The 21,529-nt window shown below is 46.1% G+C and overlaps 1 protein-coding gene across 1 annotated transcript in view; it reads left to right on the top strand.

The window, feature by feature from the left end:
• The first annotated feature begins 2,724 nt into the window (after positions 1–2,724).
• The window catches only part of LOC138505089 (sperm-specific sodium:proton exchanger-like), a 607,661-nt gene continuing 588,856 nt past the window's right edge, over positions 2,725–21,529 (top strand). Inside the window, exon 1 of the mRNA XM_069625405.1 lies at positions 2,725–2,899. Within this exon, the coding sequence (XP_069481506.1) occupies positions 2,747–2,899 (153 nt within the window). The 5' untranslated portion in view covers positions 2,725–2,746. The remainder of the gene's footprint in view (positions 2,900–21,529) is intronic.

Here is a 21,529-nt window from a genome sequence, read left to right as displayed (position 1 = left end):
CAACAAGAGAGGAGATGTAGGGTCACTAACATTATGCAGAGAGGCAGTGCAGCTCTGGTAATGGGAAATTCAAGAAGGAATCTCCCTATCAGCAGTTCACTTAGCCGGAGAGGAGAACACGGCGGCAGATGCTCTGAGCAGGCAGAGCACAGTCTCCCATGAGTGGGAACTAGCTCAGGAAGTCCTTCAAGAGATCTTCACCCTTTGGGGAACCCCGCAAGTGGATATGTTCGCGACCAGTGTCAACTGGACGTGCAAACTGTTCTGCTCCAGAGAATTTCTTCCAGGATGAGCTGTAGAAGATGCATTTGTGGTGGACTGGGCGTTTCCACTCATGTACTCGTTTCCTCCAGTCCCTGTCATTCCTCACATGATCAGGAGGTTGAGAAAGTTTGTGAACCTCATGATCCTAATGGCCCCAGATTGGGCCAGGAGGACGTGGTACCCGGACCTTCTGGACATGTCCATCTGCCCTCAAATACGTCTTCCACAAAGAGAGGACCTTCTCTCGTGAGAGGAGGGTCGGGTTCTCCACCCAGAGGTCAAGACACTCAGCCCTCACGCATAGTTTCTGAGACACTGAGATACAAGTATTTGGACCTCATGGATGACATAATGAAAATGTTGCTCTCGACCAGAAGGCCAGCAAAAAAGTCCTTGTACAGCTGCTGTTGGAACACATTCTGCAGCTGGTGCAGGGACAAGAATGTAGACCCTTTACTATGCAAGACACCAGAGGTATTATTCTTTCTACTGTACCTAGCCAATCTGGGGCTCCAGGTTGGAACATCTAAAGGCTATTTGGAGGCGTTTTCCATCTTTAAGCACTCGTCCGAAGAAACTTCATATTTTAAGATTCCACTGGTGATACAATTTCTAAAGGGACTCACCAATGTGTTTCCTCCATCTCCTTTTCAGGTTCCCGTTTGGGACCTTAATTTGGTGTTAAGATTTCTGATGTGTGAACCATTTGAACCTCTACATCCATGTCCATTAAGGCTATTAACGTTCAAGATATTTTGTTGATAGCGCTAACTTCAGCCCGTAGAGTGAGTGAGTGAGTTGCAGGCACTATCATCTAAACCATACTTTACGGTATTCCACAAGGACAAGGTCGTCCTGAGAGTTAAACCATAATTTTTGCCTAAAATCATTTCAGATTTTCATGTAGGACAAAACATTGTGCTACCCACTTTGTACCCGCCACCTCATTGTGCTAAGGAGGAAGAGAGGTTGCACAGATTAGATCCACGTAAAGCTCTAAGCTTCTACATTTCTAGATTTTCCAAACTTCATCTGCATGATCAACTTTTAATAGGTTACGCAGGTCCCGAACTGGGTCAGGCGGTAACAAATCAGACCTTATGAAGACGGATCATTCTAGCAATTTCAGAATGCTACAGGGTTGCGGGCAAAAATCCTCCAGAAGGCTTGAGGGCCCATTCCACCAGTGGCATGGCTACCTCTTCGGCCCTGCAAAGAGGTGTTCCTATTAAAAACATTTGTGAGGCAGCTATGTGATCTTCAATACACACGTTCACGAAGCATTAGTGCCTTGATTCTTACCTCATTCAGGATGGAAGCTTTGGAAAAGCTGTCCTCCATTCGGTTCATGGAAACCATTGATAGAATTCTTAGTCCCTCCACCAAAACAAGCACTGCTTTTGGAGTCTATCAAAGGTGAGGAATACGTGGGAGGACACAACCCATTTGAAGAACAAGTTACTTACCCCTGGTAATGTTCTTTCGACTGGATGTTCCTCCCAATTATTCCTCATCGCCCTGCTAGCATACCCCACAGTAGAATTTCCCATACTATTACAGCTTTCGCTCCTTCAAAGCTTAGTACGGTCAAACCCGTGTTTATGCAGGTAGTTCTACTGAAAGAAAAAACAGACCTGAAGCCAACAAGCGCTGCGCATGCTATATATACCTTCGATGACGTTATCCTCGAGACGGAGGCCCTCGCGGGACATCAAGTCGATTGCATCGACGCACAACGCCCTTAGCCAAATTTATTTTTCTGAAGCAGCTGAAGCTGGATATTGACTATCCCCGTGGAAGGAATACGTTGGAGGAACATCCAGTCGAAAGAACGTTACCAGGGGTAATCGCGTTACCGCCGCATTTAAGGGCTACCGCCCAACTCGTGATGCGGCCCTAAGAATGTGAATTGATGAAAGTTCCAATGTAGGGAAACAGTTTCTTACATCTTATTCTGGTTCTTCAGTGTTGGTACATTTCATAGATTCATATGTGCCTGCATCTCCTGTGAGGCAGGTGTGGGTGTGGTTACTTTGACATTATATCAAAAGATTGAGGGAGTCTCCAGAGGGACGAGTTTAGGCTGACCATCATATTGAATGGGTCTGTATGGGCATACCATACGTTGTCAGCCTAAAGAAAAAATGTACTTCTTGGTTTATATCTATGTTATTGAATAGTGAGGATTCCAAGACTGACGATGGGGAGACATTCGGTGCACATGAATCAGTGAAAAATACCAACACTAGAGAAAGAGTTGCACGTTTGCAAATTTTCCATTCCTTAACCCAAACCTTTTGAAGACGGGACTGGGTTCCATGAGCCTTCCCAATTGTATCACATCCAGGTCTTAATAGCTAACTTGTCTGACACTGATTAAATAAAAATAGATGATTTCAATGTGCAGGTCAGTATATACATCACTACAGTTTGACGTTTTTCTCTCTTTGTAGGGTTCTATGAAGTTTCACCAGCAAAGCGTATGGCAATGTACAGTATAATCCTGCGTCTGCAGCAGTGTGCTTCGACCACTCTTTGGATTTTAAAAATGGACAGATTTTTGGCAGATGCAAATTGGAATATGGTGGAAATTGCAACCTTCATTGAAGACCCATATCATACATCTGAAAGCAATGTAAGCATTATATTTTTCAACACATTGCCATCAGAGCATGCTATACCCAATGCTTGATTGGATAGGAAAACTAAGCGTGTTTACTCACTTTCCAGTAGGGCTGACTCAACATTTTGCGTTAAAGCAAATTTTGCCCCAATGCCGTATTCTCCACGTGTTATAGCGTTGACCTTGAATCCACGCCACTCTTAGTGTTTAGTGCTCAAATGCAACCCTACTTTATGTATCAACAGTGGAATAATTCTCCCATGTGAAATAATGAACCGATTAAGAAGAGTGACCATCAGTCACAGTCAACCCATCAAATAGAATGGCCGAATAAATAGTGCATAAAACAACCGTCAGCACACACATTGTGCACAATCACCCAACCCAAGTACAAACAACCCATCAGACAGTCAACTGTAATAGACATGTTCCCCCTTTCCCCTTCCTACAATCAAAAATATTGTCCTACATCAGCCTCTCCTCTCTTTCTGGCACTGTTGTATACATGACATAGCATCACGCCATAACACACAGTTAATCCACTGACTCGCCAAAACCCCAAAATGTTGACACGGGAAACAGAAAAATGGGTGAGAAGGCGAAATTATTAAAGAGAGAAAGAACAAGAATTGCCAAAGCCAACATTTTTGACTTTTCTATAAGCGATAAAAAGTAGGTCAGCAAGGAGCCATTTAAAGTAGGGTGCCGAGGGAAACATGAGAGATGATGAGGACTAAAGGGAAGAGCGGCAAGGACTGTGGGAAAGCATGAGTTTGCTTGGAGTTAGGTTACAGGCCAGATATTATAGATCAGAAGATTAAGCCCTGGTTGTACATATGTGACTGTGTAAAACAGTGAATTTAGCACTATTGATATTTCATTTGCTTGTTTGGGGTAAACCCATACAGTAGGTTTTAAACTATTAGACGCAGAAGGGGGTGCTCCCTGCTCCCCAAAACCCTTTCTGTATCTCCCATAGTGCTTTGCAGCAGAGTGGTTGAGGGGCTTTAAAGATAAAAACCTGCAATTTTATTCTCTCGATGAGAATGATTCCCACGATAATACTGGCGCAAGCCAAAGATGAACATTGCTCAAAATGCTATTGGGGCGAGGGAAAAATATGCAGTCACATCAGGCTAGAGGTGGCAGGGGGAAAGATAACACCATGTGAAGTTGGAGAACCATTATGGGTGGAGAATGATTGGCTTATCAGAGTAATATTGAAGTATCTCTCAAGATTATTGAGGCAACGCTGCAAGAAACACCTGGAAAAGAAATTGCGTCACATGAATCGAAGAGTGATAGGGAGTATTGGAGAGGGGCGGGTGGGGGAAGCAGTTAACGAGAGTGGGGTCCAAGAAAAGAGGAGGGGGACACATCTTGAGTTCTTGTGAGGACAGGGAAGACTTTTAATTTTCAAGTGTTTTTTCAGTTTTTCTGGCATAGTCCAAAATGATTTCTGGGAAAATATTGCAGGTATAGGGAGTGGGAAAATATTTTACACCTACAGCAATCACATATATTATGCAGGGGGCAATGGATATTTGTAGAAAAATATTGTGCAACATGTACAGTGAAAGCCTTGGCTAGCGGACCCGAGAACACACAAATTGGTGTAACATGTACCATGGCCAAAGGCCATGGATAGTCGGTCCCAAAGAAACGTATTGGTGCAACATGTACAGTGGCCATGGCTGAAGACCCTTTTTAATGGCCCGGAATAAACATATTGATGCAGCATGTACACTGCCCAAGGCCGAAAGGGAATGGCTAGCGGGCCCCAAGACATGTATTAGTGCACCATGTAAAGTGGCAATGTCCAAGGGCCATGGCTGTTGTGCTTGAAGAAATGTATTGTGCAACTTGTACAGTGGCCAAGGACAAAGGTCATGGCTAGTGGGCCCTGAAGAAACTATAGTATAATAAAACCCTTGAATTTCAGTGAAAAGACCTTAGTTAAGAGAGAGTTAAGGGTTATCAGCTTTAACGCACCGAAACCCTTGAAATTCAGCGGATGTGGGAAGTGATGACCATATAACGATGGGATTCACAATGACATACTAAATTACATCCTGAGTTACATCTACGGTGGGTAGCAGAGTTAAAATGGTCATCACTTCCCACATCTGCTGAGTTTCAAGTGTTATGTTGCGTTAAATTTGATCATGTTAACTCTCTCTTAACTAAAGTTTTTTCAATTAATATATTATATATATGTATATAACATGGCCCGCAGTAGCGGGCGTGTAGTTATGGTTAAGTTGCTAAACCCATAGGAAGAGCACTTTTTCGGCAGCTTATGACTTCGCTCCCCCTGGAGGAATCGTCACCAAACTTCGCAAAAAAAGTATATGGCCGGTTCTGAATTTTTTCGCCAAGTTGGGTGAGGTTTCTTGCAGGGGGGGGGGGGGGGGCAAAGTGATAGGGGGAGGACCCAAAATATTTTTTTCCCCATAGACTGAATGGGCAAAAACATTGCGCACGTCTACAGGCCGAACGGCTGGGCGGATTTTCACCAAATGTGCAGCAGGAGCTGGGGCAAAGAACTGAAATGTACGTCCCAAAAAATGTGTGATATCTGGGTCCGCTTCACAGACCCATTTCCCTGTTTGCTCTGCAGACCGAAGTCTCATTGGCCTGTCGGCGAACATAAGACATGGCCGGTGGTTGACTGGAGGGAAGCGTGCTGTGCATCAAAGGTTTTGGGAAACGCTGCCATGGTGTATCGAAGGATAGTGTTGTGGTGTGTGTGGCAAGGCTCTAAGCTATTGTGTGCATGGGTGGGCCTTTTGTACGTAGCAGTGTGAGCAGTAAAATTTGTCATATCTGGCTCCGCTCCGGCATCCCATTTCCCTGTTCGCAGCACGGTCAAAATGTTGATTGCAACGCAGTGTGCAGTGACGGTATGAGTGTCAAAAGTGTTCCATGACGGCGGCATGTTGTATCGGAAGACAATGCGGTGGCGAAAGGGGCTGAAAAACAGTGTACGGCATCTGGAGGTGGGAAGAAGGGATGGAAAGGGTGCGGGAGTGAGAAGTGCTTCATGTGATATATCTCATTAGAAGAAGACAGTGGTGTGCCAGCGCTATCCATGCATGCTCCGCCAATGCGCGGATACTTTCACAGGCAACAATCTTCTGTGGTCATTCCAGGCAGCCTTCGTTATGACATGGCATCTGCAGCGGCAATGTCTTTCTGTGATGAGTGTTGGAAGGCACATTTGCAGAAGGGGGGGTGCATTCCACGAAACATGAGGATTAAAACATAGTGTGTACTATGATGTGCTGTTTGATGTAAGTCCATAGCCCCAGTGATGCATGGCTGCAGCCCTAGTACAGAAAAGAATGTCCACTGGTTGAAAGTAGGTGCCACATTGTTGCTTTTTGTGTGTGGTTCGGCTGCAGTGCACACAATGTTGGTTGCATGGGTGTGGTGATTGGTAGAACAACCTGCAGTTGTCGGTGTATGGGTGGAGATGCTGCCGTGACCAGTCGTGCAGTGTGTCCACTGGGTGCACTAATGGAATAGTGTACATATGGAAGAGGTCACAGTGCAACTGGTTGTTATATGTGCTTGCGTAGTGTGCATTGCACAGATTAGTAAGTGTTGCAGTGCACTACGCACCATTGGTCCTATGCACATACTAGAGTTTTGGGAGCAGGCCCAATGTTGTGAAGATTATCTTGTTTGGTTGGCATGCTTAAGCTGCTTTCTGATTGGAAGTGGATAGCAGTGCCAAACGCAGCGATATGTTTCTGCGTTACAGTAAGTGGAACACATGTCCTTGCCCTTGTGCTATATGGTGCGGCGGTTGGGTGGAAGTGCTGGTGCGTATGTTGTCTTTGTGATTTCTGACACATGCCTACATGGTTGCCTGCATGGCACTGTTATGTTGTGGTGAGTGTGCCCAAGGCTGAGACTGTTGGGTGCAAGGACGTAGGCCAAAGGCCATGCACCCACCAGCCTAGGCCTTCATCACAGCTACCACAACATAATGCAGCGATGCAGTTGTCACTCTGCATCCATTTCAAGTTGGTGAGTAGCACAAAATGGTTGCGGAGGACATTGTACACTTGGTAGAACAGCATAAGTGAGCTGCTATGCGTACATTAGCATATGGTGTTCACCATTGCCCCTATTGCACAATAGGGAACCACATGTCACCATTTGCGTTTACAATGGTTAGGCTCCTATAAGACCCTTGCTTGCCACAGTGTTTGACCACATTGCCCCATGAAAGGAAGTCAGCGGCATTAGAAAGTTGCAATATGGACAATGTACAGAGGCACGCACATACCATTCAGCACAGACAACCACCGTCATGGGGCCATGCATGCAATGATGTGGCCAGGGTGAAAGGTGGCAGGCGCAATTGCAGATGGGGAATACATTACACATGACATGAGGAGTACAACGTGGGGTGCACTAGGAAGTGCTGTGTGTGGTGAGGGCCTAGCATCTTGGATGCATGGCTGGAAGCCTTACACGAACAGCTACGTGGGTTGCTTGCAGCTACTCCTCAGATTGTTGTGTTTCGTTTGTGAGTTGTGCATGCATTGTTGATTGCATTGGTGTGCTCATTGTTCGCACATAGTGCATTTGCCAGTGCATGGCAGGAGCTTATGGAGTGGCCAGTTCTGCAGTGTGTCCACTGAGTGCTGTGGTGAGAAAGTGTGTGTGTAACAGTGCATAGGGTTCAACTACATAGTGTATGTGCTTGAGTAGTGTGCATTGCGCAGATTAGTAACTACTGTACTTCACTTTGAAGTATGTTATCATTAGAGTGCTGGAAGGAAAAAAACTATGGCTATCTGCAGTTTGTGGTGCTGGGTGCTGCTCTGGGTGAATGTGGATGCTGAAAGCATACATCGGTTTGGGGAGCTGTTACCTGGAGGCGCTTTCACATGGCACAAGACCTGTACTGTGAGTGTGTAAAGGTATGTCTGCAGTGCAGTGCAGAAATGATAGTGTTCGATGCGGAGGTCTTGGATGTGAATGCTACATGCGTGTGTGACTATTGCATACTACCTAATGCGGGAGTGTTGCATATACAGTAGTGGAAACGGAATAAGGAGTGCCTGTGCTTTACTGGGGTGTGGCCCTCGCTGTAAATGGGAAGGCGCACATGCTACAATCTGCCCTTTTGAGCATGGTGCTTTGCAAATGGAACTGCAGGGATTATCCAATCAGTTTTCAAGGGTGTGAGTCTCACGAAGGGGCAGTGATATATTTCCCCAAAACCTCGATGCAGTGAGGTTGATAGAGATGGACAGACGCAGAGTGCTCATCGTGGGTGATACCTTTGTGGAAGATCTGCACAGGTATGCCGTGGAAACAGGCTTTGTTACTAACTTTCAGTTGGAAGGAGTGGAGGCTTTTTGGGGCACAGTGTATGAGTGGGGTTTCGGTGCCATGGTTCTCCTTTGTACATGTGTGGCCTCTGTCGGCAGTGTGGATGTTGTGTTCGTGCATTACGGAGAGCTACATTTGGGGTACATGTCGTACTCACGTTTGCTCCGTCACCTCAAGAAGTTGATGACAGCAGTGATGTTTCCCACTGCCAAGGTGATTTTCTCTCCATAACACCAAGAGGTGCATGGGACCATGCCGGTGTAATTTGCCAACTGCCAGAGGTCGGGAGGTGTTTCATACACAGAAGCATGTGTGAATTTATGTGCAGTGCTGGGATATTCTACACCGACTATGGCAGCATTAACGATCAAGATTTGCAGTGGTTCCAAGAAAATGGCATTTGTTTGACCTCCAGTGGCAATGCTGTTTTGTTTGCCACTCTGCACACAGTGTTGCAGACAATCCTGTAGAACTGTAAGAGAAGCGTTGACGTTCAGTCCGTACAAATGTGAGGAGGAGAAGCAAACAAAGTCAACAAAAACAGGATAAACAAAATAAAATTAAACTTTTGTTTTCTGAGACAGTACTACAGACACAAAGCCCTACCCAGTTTTACATTTACCCCCCAAACCCCCCACACATACCTCCCTCCCTTGCATGAAAACTCAGCAGATTACGCTGTACTTTCACGCTTCCACGTGCCACATCCAGCCATTTTCTGGATGGGAGCCATGGAAAGGAAATTGTTTAGCAAAAGACACTGCTCTATAAGGTTGGTGGGTCTGGTGTGTACGCAAACACTGTGCAAGAAGGTCTCTTTGCACAAATAAGTGTAGAAGGGTATGGTGGAAGTGTGCAAGGTAAGGGGCAGGCATCCTGGGTGTATGCATTAACTGTATGTATTTATTTGCAGTTAGTAAAATGCAAGCTGTGCTGCATGTGCGCAATATTTTTTGAAAAGTGTGCAATAAGTGTGGTACTGCCGAAAACCAAAAACAACTTTTCAGTGTACACAGTAAATGGTAGGCATCCTACTGTGGTGCATGCATTGTGCATATGATATCATATGATGTGCAATTGTATGCTATGGCATTCGTAATGCGACTACAAACACGTCTACCAAAGCGCAACAAGGCAAGGGAGGGGGAACAGAGACAACAACCCTACTAGACCAGGTGTGACTTACATCGCCCAAGTGCATGGGATGAGGGAGGGGAAGGTACAGTACATGGGAAGAAGAACAAAAGACAATAAGTATTGTGCCAAGTGCACGGATAAGTGCACACAACAGGTGGTGGATGCACTGTTAGGCATTCAGAAAACAGTCCTAAAGTGCAGAGTTTGCTAGAAAGCCAGTGCAGGGGTTTGCCTGGCGGGGGAAGTGACATGGGCCCGACATCAGAATCGCCAGGTAAGTAGTGCAGAATCAGTTTACGTCAGGCAGTTAGCCGGGGAGAGGAGCAGAAACAGCAGACGCTAAGATAAAGGCTTTGAGGTGCTTCTGGAACCGGCAATGGTTCCCCGCAATTGTCAGGGAGCCAGGGAGGCTCCTGCAGAGGAAGGCCACAGGTGAAAAAGCACAACTACCACCAACTGGTTTTTTGCTGAGGCGCCTGACCCTGAGGGAGTTGGAGGGGGATGAGGGAAGAGCTTGCGCACGCAAATATATAGGAAGTTACAGTTGAAGATATTGCGCTCCCAGGGGCAAGAAGGCCTTCCATATAAAGCAGAGTCTTCTCACTTTATCCCTCGCAGCCATTGGGAGCTATTGGCAACATTTCAGTGCAGGAGAGATACCAACCAAAGTCACGTACTCCACTTCTGGATGTGTTCCAGAGGGCGGAGAGTAGAAGGGGGCAGATTTTAAAAGATCCTGTTGCAATAGTGCAGCGTAGCCATAAGTACAGCTGTGCAGACAGTGATCTTTTGGAAAGTTGCTTTCGCTTGGTACCATACATTGAATGCTGCTATTGGTGGCATTTTTTTATGATTTACATGGGAGATGGGTTAGTGGGGAAAACATTTCGTAGCATTTCGGAAGGAAAGCAGAGAGTTCCTGTTTCGATATTACCGTGTTAAATATATGGCTAAATGAGAACGTTGCAAGCACATATCACTGAAGTGCCACTTGATGGTAGGGGATGGGGAAAAAACGAGTATGCTTTTAAAGAACGTTATGGCCGCTCAGTGGCAGATACCGTGCGCAGAGGCACTTATAACCCAGTCATACACATAGTGCAGAAAACGTTTCCTTACCTCCTTTTTGTGGTGATGGGTGCTGAAGTGGATGAATGTTGATGCACAAAACTTGCAATCTTTTACTGAACTTTCTACTGGACGTGCTGTCCAGTGACAGCACACTAGCAGGCTGAATTTGTAACGATACCTATGAAGTGTTATGCAGAACTGACAGTGTTAGAGGGTAACATCTTGGATGGCATTGGTGGAATTGTGTGTGCCCATTTACCTGTACCCAGTGAGGTCATGCTGGACAAAAGATAGTGGAAAGGGATGAAGGACTGCTCCTGCTTTACTGGGGTGCGGCCCTCGCAGTACTTTGGGCACCGCACGTGCCACAATCTGCGCTTCTTACCTTGCTGGCCAATGGACATGGGACTTTCGGGATTATCCAATCAGGTACTTTGGGTGTGGTTCACAGGAAGGGGCGGTCAAACTGATGTACATTGCATTCTGCGTAGTGAGGCTGGCTGGCATGGTGAAACGCATTGTGTTGCCTATAGGTGATGCCTTTCTACTAGATCTACACAAGTGTGCCCTGGAAAGAAACTTTGCTAACAATTTCGGATTGGAAGGAGTGGTCGCATTGTGGAACAGTCTCTACGAGCGCAGTTTCGCCGACATGGATGCACTTTGCAAAGACCTGGCCACTTTTGCTAGAGCCGATGTTATCGTCATCCACTACGGCGGCATGCATATGGGTTACATGTCTTGTTTAGGCTTGCTCCGTCTACTGAAGAGGTTGCTAAAACTTGTGAAGAGGCTTTTTCTCACTGCCACTGTTCTTTTCTCATCCATAACACCACGAAGAGTATGGGACATTGCTCATGGAAGTTGTTTCTGAGCCAGAGGTAGGAAGGTATCTGATCAACAGAAGGATGTATACTTTTTTGTCCGCTGCTGGGATGTTCTTCTGCAACAATGACCTCATTGGTTGTGGAAATGCCAAATTTTTCCAAGCAAATGGCATTTCTTTGTCACCCATTGGTAATGCTGTTTTGTTTGCCCGTATACAAGATGCGGTGAAGAGTTTACTGTAACAACGTCCGCACAAGAAAACACAAAAAAAGCAAATAAAAAGTGAAAAAAGGTGTTTCTCTAGAAGCATAAAAAAGCTCTTTTGAGAGCAACCCCTTACAACAAACTCCCCCTACCCTGGTTGCAAGTTATTTCCCCAAGCTCGCACACAGCACGAAAGCCACATCCAGGGATTTTAAGGATGGCGCCCAGGGAAATGGGACTATGGAGCCACAGGGATTGCGCAACAGCGTTTCTGGGCGTGGTGTTTATGCAGTGAACTGTTGTACAGAACTGATATATTTTCATGGAGAGCCCTTCAATGTCATTGGTGGAAGCGTGTGGAACTTTTTAACAGTACGCAATGACGGCGTGCTGTAAACAAGACACTGGGAAGGGAAGAAGGAATGTTTCTGCTTCATTGGGACACGGCCCTCGCCGTGCTTGGGGAAATGCATGTGCGCATACTCCCCTTTGCTGCTAGCTACCCATGAGATTGGGACAGTGGGGACTATTGCAACTATGGGTGTGGGTCACAGCAAGGCCCGTTCATAATTTTTTCCATTACTGTGCGTACTCAGACGGACTGACATGGTTGCTATTAGTTGCAGAGGCACTGGAGAACTACAGATTTGGTGCACCATTACTTACAAGGCAAACCTATGTAGCCTGCTACTCGGTTCTGATAAGCTGCAAACAGATTGTACAGCACCTCTGCTGTGTGCCCTTTTGTAGGGTTGCAGTGGACAACTTCCACCCAGAAAGCAGGCTTATATTGTTCCAAAACATACATACATGTGCAACTGCATATTGTGGTTTGTTTGTAAGCGTGTACTTTCCGGCCCATTTCCCCTTCCACACGTGCGCCGACAATTTTGGGTGACACTGGCTATTTATAGGGTACAGCAGGTGGGATGTTTATGTGTATAAACATCTGTAGGGTGTTTGGTAGACGCCCCGACCTAATTAACGTTCCTTTGCATATGTTGCACAGTGGCGATGTTTCCAGGACACAGAGGAACAGATACACATGCGTGTACTTGCACTACGCACAAACGTGTACTCCCACACGCATTGATAGGTGGTGGACAACATGCGGACATGCAGAGCCTGCTGGCGGCGTACGGATGCCTCCATTGTCATTGTGGATAGGCCGTACAGCTGCGGTTTCCATGGGACACTTACCTTTTTTCGTACTTGCGGTCATTGCAACGAGGACTGTGTGCCGCTGAGTCAGAACTTCGTTTCAGGTAAAAAAGAATACCACACAAATACTCAGCAACATTCTCATTATTACAGTTTACTTGTACACATGCATACACCCCATTTGGAAAGGGAAGGGGTAGCAGAAGTGGATACTTATTATGGAGAAATGGGGATTTGCACAACTTGGTTGTGAGGGGAGGAAGATATTGATGTATTACCGTAATGTCTCCCATGAAACGTTTGAGGGAATGGCGGGCTCCGATATGGGGAAGGAGTGCACGTGCAGGTGTGCCAGTGCTGTTTCATTTTGTCCAAAATATATCCTTGTACGCAACCTTTAAAGCGGCACAATTTTTCACCAATTCCTCCACTTTGACTTCCATGCAGTCAATTTTCCTATGCACAGAGTTTCTTTCCTTTCCTATGCACATATACTGCCGTGGAAGGGTTGCTCCTTGTACGGCCTTGCCTTCCTTTCCATTATGTTCTCTTACCGAAAAAAAAAGAATGTGTTTGGTGTACATGAAGCAATATATATTACATCATTTACGGTTCACAGCACTGTGCGTACCAATGGGGTTACTATAGAAAGTCACTGCATCATGAAGGAAATGTTCATCCTGCCACTCTAAGGTGCTTGCCATTGCTGCATTACAAAAAGACACGTTATGCTTTTGTACTTTTGCATACTGCAGCACCTGTGCAATTATTAGACAAAGTTTAGGGTCCTTACTACATTGTAGTGACGTTCAGGTCTTGGCACTTTCCAGTCGTTACTATGGCAGTTCGTTTTTTGTTCCCCTTCAGAGTAGCAGTGCGGTAAGATTGGTGAAGGCAGACGTCACTTCTGTTGTTGATGCATTCCGTTATGGCGCATTCCCTCTGCCTTTTTCCTGTTTGCTTCATAAGTACACAATTTGCAAACCTACTCTATTTTCCCTTGCAATTCTTGCACTATGTTCTTTGCTTTTGGTAATTGGTACCACTATGTAAGAGAGCCCCTGCCTTCCTAAACAGGTTGGATGCCACACGATCTCCGCAAACAGACGCATAGTCGGCGACTGCTGTCCTCATTAACATGGTGCCAGCAGTTGCACTATGTTGCACAGTTCTTGTTTACAAACCAAGGGTATCCTGCTAAAAACCAATTAAATTCACTGACAAAAAATGTTGTTGAAGGGACGTTATGGTTAAGTTGCACTAGTAAAAATCTATGCAATTCAATTGACAAATGTTGTTCTAAGATGCAAGATCTCTATGAATGTTTGCAATCAGCAAGTCGACTGGATACTTCTCCAGAATACGAATTTGAGAAACCTGACCCAGCAGAACATACTGATTTAGCTTATAGAAAATTAATGTATAGAGTTACAGAATTTATGGGATGTTGTGGAAACTCACCTGTATATCAGGATGATGACATGACTGATATCCCGTCAGAAGGACCTCAGCCAGACCCCATACTTCTTCTTCATATTGCCTTACAAAGGAGGGTTATTACTGCTTCGGAAAGACCTGAAACTTTTCCAGCAGTAAATAAGAAATATGTTAGACCCTGTAATTCTGACCCAGAATACTTAAGTAAACACCCATCTCTAGAAAGTCTGGTAGTTCAGGCAGCTACATCAACTAGAAATGCTGCATACCCTACAATTCCCCCTGATAGGGATGATAAAAAGATTTATGCATGGTCTAAAAAGATTTTTACATCAGGGAGCATGGCTCTAGAGTCCACAAATGTATCTTGCACTCTGGCGAGATTTACATATACCCTATGGGACTGCATGTAAGCGGCAGCTCAACACATCCCAGAAGGTGAGGAACGTGACGGGTTCCTATCCATAGTAAAGGATGGCAAGGAGGCTTTGGGGGAATGCTTTCAAGCAGGTTTGGACACAGCTGACAGTATCAGTAGGTCCATGGCATCTAGCGCAGTGCTACGCAGATTTGCATGGCTAAGAAAGTCAGGTTTTGCACCGGATGTACAATCTAGACTTCTTAATATACCATTTGACGGCTCTAGGTTGTTTGGCAGCAAAGCAGATGAAAGTTTAGAAAAGCTGCAGACCTCCAAGGCAGTGGCAAAATCACTCAGTACCGCTATAAGACAACCTCAACAACGCCCCATACACAGGCTCATCTTCCTGGAGGGGTCGTCGCTTTCGTTTTTACTACTCATTTGGGAGAGGAAGGGGACAGGCCAGTCAAAGAGGACAAAAGAGATTTCCTTGGGGTGAGGAAGAAGTGCTAGATCTGTCCCAGCAGCGGCATCTGTCCCTTCAGCCGCTGCTGCAGCAGCCGCAAAATCACTCTGAGGTTTTGATCCACAAGACCCCAGTGGGAGGCAGAATCTCACAGCATCTGCAGGAATGGTGGGGCATTACCTCAGATGCTTGGGCTCTGGAAACAGTATCCCAAGGTTACTGCCTTCCTTTTCAAAAGAAGCCTCAGAATCACCCAGCGGGATACAACTCTGCCAAAAATCCAGACCCGCTCCTGTTGCAAGAAGTTTTAACCATGCTACAGAAAGGTGCAATAGAACATGTACCTGTAGCGGAGAGGAACAAGGGTTGGTATTCCCCATACTTCCTCATACCAAAGAAAGACAGAGGATTGAGACCCATCTTGGACTTGAGAGACTTCAACAAGTTCCTCAGGAAGGACAAGTTCAAGATGGTTACTCTTTCTCAGATCCTTCAGACTCTCCAACTTCAAGACTGGTTTGTATCATTGAACCTTCAGGATGCTTACTTTCATGTGCCAATCCATCTCAAGCACAGAAGGTTTGCGATTGGCAATTCTCACTATCAGTTTTGAGTTCTGCCATTCGGGTTGACCTCCGCCCCAAGAGTTTTCACCAAGTTGATGGCGGTAGTGGCAGCGAGTCTCAGAAGAGGGGGGATTCACGTCTACCCCTTTTTGGACGATTGGATGATCAGGGCACGTTCTCCAGAAGAAGCCCAGGATCATCTATCCAAGACTTGCCACTTCCTTCACAAACTAGGGTTTTCTCTGAATTTAAAAAAGTCAAAGATGATACCATCACAGAAGCTCTAGTTTATCGGAGCAGTCTTGGATACTTGTTCGGGCAAAGCCTCGCCTCCCGAAGAGAGAGCTTACCACGAGGTTTGCGATTGGCAATTCTCACTATCAGTTTCGAGTTCTGCCATTCGGGTTGACCTCCGCCCCAAGAGTTTTCACCAAGTTGATGGCGGTAGTGGCAGCGAGTCTCAGAAGAGGGGGGATTCACGTCTACCCCTTTTTGGACGATTGGATGATCAGGGCACGTTCTCCAGAACAAGCCCAGGATCATCTATCCAAGACTTGCCACTTCCTTCACAAGCTAGGGTTTTCTCTGAATTTAAAAAAGTCAAACATGATACCATCACAGAAGCTCCAGTTTATCGGAGCAGTCTTGGATACTTGTTCAGGCAAAGCCTCGCCTCCCGAAGAGAGAGCTTACCACATTCTGCAGATGGTAATAAGATTCCAGAATGCCCAGTGTCTACTGGCCTTCGATTTTCTCAAGTTGCTCGGCCTCATGGCATCCTGCATTTTTCTGGTGCCAAAAGCCAGGCTGAGTATGAGATCTCTTCAATGGGCCCTCAGGACTGAATGGTCCCAATTTTCAGGGGATAAGACAGATCTTTTACAAGTTCCAACCAGGGTAGTACAGGATCTACAATGGTGGGCTTGCAAGGAACATATCATCAAGGGAGAGTCTTTTTGGCAACCATGGCCGGAGATAACAGTAGTAACAGATGGCTCACTTACAGGGTGGGGAGCTCACACCAACGAGTTGACAATCAGCGGTCGTTGGTCTCCATCGGAGTCCAAACTACACATCAACCTATTAGAGCTGAGGGCAATCAGACTGGCACTGAAGGCCTTCCTGCCCTCAGTACGGGGAACGAATGTCCTGATATCGACGGACAACACAGTGGCCATGTACTACCATGTACTACCTCAACAAGAGAGGAGGAGTAGGGTCACTACCACTGTGCAGAGAAGCAATGCAGCTCTGGTTCTGGGTAATACAAGAAGGGATCTCTCTGTCTGCCAATCACCTAGCAGGAGAGCAAAACACAGCAGCAGACACTCTGAGCAGGCAGAGCACAGTCTCCCACGAGTGGGAACTAGCTCAGGAAGTCCTTCAAGAGATCTTCGCCCTTTGAGGAACCCCGAAAGTGAATCTGTTCACGACCATTGTCAACAGGAAGTGCGAGCTGTACTGCTCAAGGGAATCTCCCCCGAGAGGAGTTCTAGGAGACGCATTCGTAGTGGAATGGGCGTTTCCTCTTCTGTATGTGTTTCCTCCAGTCCCTCTGATCCCTCAAGTAATCAGGAGGTTGAGAAAGTTCAGGAAAACCATGATCCTAATTGCCCCGGATTGGGCCAGGAGAACGTGGTACCCAGACCTTCTCAACATGTCCATCTGCCCTTCAATGCGTCTTCCAAAAAGAGAAGATATTCTCTCGCAAGAGGGAGGTCACGTTCTCCATCCAGAGGTCCATACTCAACCTTCATGCATGGCTTCTGAAAGGTTGAGATACAAGGATTGGGACCTTCTGGATGATGTTATGGAGATTTTGCTTTTGGCCAGAAGGCCAGCAACTAAATCTCGGTACCGATGTCGTTGGAACAAGTTCAGTAACTGGTGCAGGGATAAGAATGTGGGCCCTTTTCAATGTAATATTCCTACAATATTATCTTTTCTGTTACATTTGGCTAATCTGGGGCTCCAGGTTAGTACGATAAAAGGATACTTAGCAGCGCTATCTATTTTTAAGCACTCGTCAGAGCAAGAATCTTACTTTAAGATACCTTTAATAACCCAATTTTTAAAAGGTTTAAATAATGTATTTCCTCCAATACCTTTTCAAGTTCCTGTGTGGGATTTAAACTTGGTATTAAAGTTCCTTACATGTGCTCCTTTTGATTCCTTTACATTCTTGTCCATTAAGGCTTCTTACTCTGAAAACAATACTTCTAATTGCATTGACATCAGCCCGCAGGGTAAGTGAGTTACAGGCACTTTCTAGTGGTCCTCCTCACACCACCTTTTATAAAGATAAAGTTGTCCTTAGGGTTAAACCTTCTTTCTTGCCAAAGATCGTCTCAGACTTTCACCTGTCACAAAAAATAATACTACCTTTCTACCCTCCTCCTCACACAAGTAAGGAAGAGGAACGACTACATAGATTAGATCCTAAAAGGGCTCTTAACTTTTATATTTTAAGACTGACAAAAATATGTCAGTGTGACCAACTGTTTGTAGGATACACTGGCCGTAAATTAGGACTAGCTGTAACCAAACAAACATTATCAAGATGGATAATCTTAGCCATAACTGAGTGCTATAGGCTGGCTGGGAAAGATCCCCCTGATGGATTGAGAGCTCATTCAACTAGGGGCATGGCAACTTCAACAGCACTTCAAAGGGATGTCCCTGTTCAAGATATTTGTGCAGCAGCCACATGGTCATCCATGCATACTTTCATAAAACATTATGCTCTGGACTCAACTACCTCTCAAGCAGGTCTATTTGCTAAATCAGTACTTCATTTGGTACATGACTAAAAGAATGTCTGTACTCCCACCTCCTATACAAAACTGCTTTGGGAGTCTATCTAAGATGAGGAATACGTGGGAGGACACAATCCATTCGAAGAACAAGTTACTTATCAACTGTAACGTTCTTTCGATTGGATGTTCCTCCCACGTATTCCTCATCGACCCTCCCAGCCTACCCCGCAGTACCGTTTATGTGCTTTACACTCTAAATTCTTTTAAGGCTTGGGTCAAAAGAGGCACACCTTTAACTACAATTCATGGGCTCTGATACACGAAAAAACAGAACTGAAGCCAACGGGCACGCTCGAGGCATTTATACAACGGATGACGTTGGTGCTCGACGGATGCCACCGAGGGACATCGACGCCGCCGCCTCGAGTGGAGCGTCCTCTGGTGGAGAGAGAGAAAACATTTCCGAAGCAGCAAAGCTGAATGTAAGGATATATCTAAGATGAGGAATACGTGGGAGGAACATCCAATTGAAAGAACGTTACAGTTGGTAAGTAACTTGTTCATATATATATATATATATATATATATATATATATATAGATATAGATATATATATATATATATATATATATATATATATATATATATATATATATATATATATATATATTATATATTATTAATGTTATGGTGGATTTAAAAAAGCATAAAAAACCTTTCGCCCCCAAATGAGAAAATAGAATAGCCATTTCAGTTAAACCAAACATGCCACTGTACCACCTAGTAACCATCCCTGAAAGTTCACCTCCATTTCAGAGCCACTGAGCAACACATTGGAGCACATGCTCATGAGAGTCGAAACGTGAATGGAAAACGTAAACGCCTTAAGTAAGGCTTTAACGCCTTCCGTTCACAGCATAGCACATTTTCAAGCATTTGTATGGCAGAGAGGAGGGGCAGAATGCAACCTGCGTTTCCACCTCGCTCTACCTCTCCACCATACAAATGCTCCAGCATCTGCGCCGACAAAGATTTTCATACCATCCCAAATGCTGGAGATCCCCGTGGGGTCCACTGTACACAGTCCCTGCCATGCAAGCATGGCAGTAAGCCTGAAGAATTTCAATTAATGCCTGGCAGGGTTTAATTGTATTTATGAACACTGCTCACCATGAGCTTGGTAAGGAGTGGTCACAATTGAAATTAAACCCTCCCCGACATGCTTTAATTGTAATTGTGAGCACCGCTTGTCATGCGAACATGCCAAGTGGCGGTCACTATGAAAAGTAAACGCTGCCTGGCATTACAGACAGCGTTTACTCACTTTGTACGGCAGAGTGCATATGTAAAGGACAAAAATGAAGCCTACACGCTTGTACGGACGCATTTACACTCCCTGCAGTGCAAATGAATACTCCTACGTCCCGTCCCCATTTCTCCATACTTATGGGACATTCCTCCGTCCTGTGGGACGGGACCGGAGCACTTTGCAAAAACATCCAAAAAAATGTTCAAACATTTTAGTCCTTCCTCTCTTTCTACGTGTGGCCCAGCACGCGGCCGTAACCCCACCCATATCGGCTCTGCCCCGCGCATCGTCCACCAGTCCTTTTCTCTGCTCGTTCGGGACTGGGCGCGCTTGCATCCACAGAAGATCTTCTTCCCTTTTTTCCTCTCTGGCTCTCGCTCGCGATCGTGTACTAGTCTGTCTATGTCGTTCAAACTAGACTTTACAGATTGTTCATCGTGTCACCGATGCTTTGCGAGGGCAGATCCCCATCCTCTTTGTCTAGAGTGTTTTGGTCCGGACCACCGTTGGGACTCCTGTTTTTATTGCGACTCCCTTTTGGTCCGGGCACTTCAACGTCGGTTGGAGCGGTGGGAGGAGGTGTTCCAGCATACTCCTACTTTGCATTTTCAATCTTTCATTGGCGAAAAGAAGAAACGCCTGGCAAGTTCTTTACTTTTCAGAGCACCCCGGCCAGGAGACACCTTCCCGGATTCTTCCCGAGCCGGGAGTACCGTGAGCCGCTCTGTCACCGGGGATTGCCACGAGGTGCCTTCTGGGCCTAATAATTGTACCAGAGTTTTCTCTGAGGGTCTCCTTAAGGGGCCTGTGGATACCGGAGTGCACTCCGAGGCCCCTCCTGTGGGGGCTGCTTGTAGACCCAGTTCTACTGAGTCGTGGGGTACCGGAGCTCGCTCTGAGGCCTCGTTATCGGATTCCCTCAAAAGTACCGGGGTGCGCCCGAGGCCTTGGTTGGGCTTGGTGTTACCGAACGGATGTTCGAGGCCCACGCTAGTAAGGCTGTTACCAGACCTGGGTCCGAGGTCCCTCGTACAGAGGCTAAAGAAACCAACATTTCTGAGAGGCCTGGCAAGGCCTTATCCGTGAAAGTTGTTTCTCACCGTTCCCGCTCTTGTGTCGACGCCAGAACTGTTGAGGGGGCAAGGAGTGAAAGTTCCTCCTTTACCGGCAGTGCCAAGGTCCTTCCTGTGAAGGCTAGTTTGGTTATTGATATGTCGCAGAAACATTCCAGGCCTCATAGTACCACCTCGGCCGAGGTTCCTTAGGTATAGGCTAAAATAAAGACCCCTGACCCACCGACGGGAACCCCTGCCTCACTTCCACACGTGCTGCAGTTCCCCTCAGGTGATGGCAAAATGGCAGCCGTTCCCGCCACGACCACGGCAGCCATTTTGGACGCTTCCCCTACAACTACGCCATCGGCCTCAGGTGTAGGAGTTGGTTTTGTGGGTGAACATAAAATTCCTTTTGCGCATCTGTTTCGTCCGGTTTACGACTGGAACGCCCGGATGCCCCTTCTGCACAATGTCTCGTTGCCTGTGGGTTCGGCACCCTTGATTTTTGTGGCTACATCGGGGGATGGGCCTGTGTGGCAACCCTCCCCTTTGCATCCCTGGAATTATCCTCCTCATGAGAGGCCTCCTCCGGTAGCTCCAAAACCGTCTCCGGAGGACACCTTTTTCGCCAAATTTCAGATGCTCATGTGTACCGACCCCATGAGAGAGTATTTACTTTACTTTACTTTACTTTACTTTACTTTACTTTAATACATTTGTATAGCGCGTCCATGAACCCGAGGGCATGAGGGCGCTACAAGACAGAACAAACAAAAAACAAAGCATGTTCATACAGCAAGGCAACCAGATAATATATCAAGGGCATCAGGATTGTCTAATGGAACAAGTAGGTCTTTAATCGTTTCTTAAACAATTCTAAGGAGTCCATGGATCTCAGCTCCAGCGGAAGAGCATTCCAAGCTCTGGGTCCATTGGCAA

The sequence above is a fragment of the Ambystoma mexicanum genome, chromosome 11 (genome assembly GCF_040938575.1).
Source record: "Ambystoma mexicanum isolate Mex_15411 chromosome 11, UKY_AmexF1_1, whole genome shotgun sequence".
Classification (NCBI taxonomy): domain Eukaryota; kingdom Metazoa; phylum Chordata; class Amphibia; order Caudata; family Ambystomatidae; genus Ambystoma; species Ambystoma mexicanum.
The sequence above is the reverse complement of the archived record's forward strand: the minus strand, read 5'-3'. Positions and strand labels throughout refer to the sequence as shown.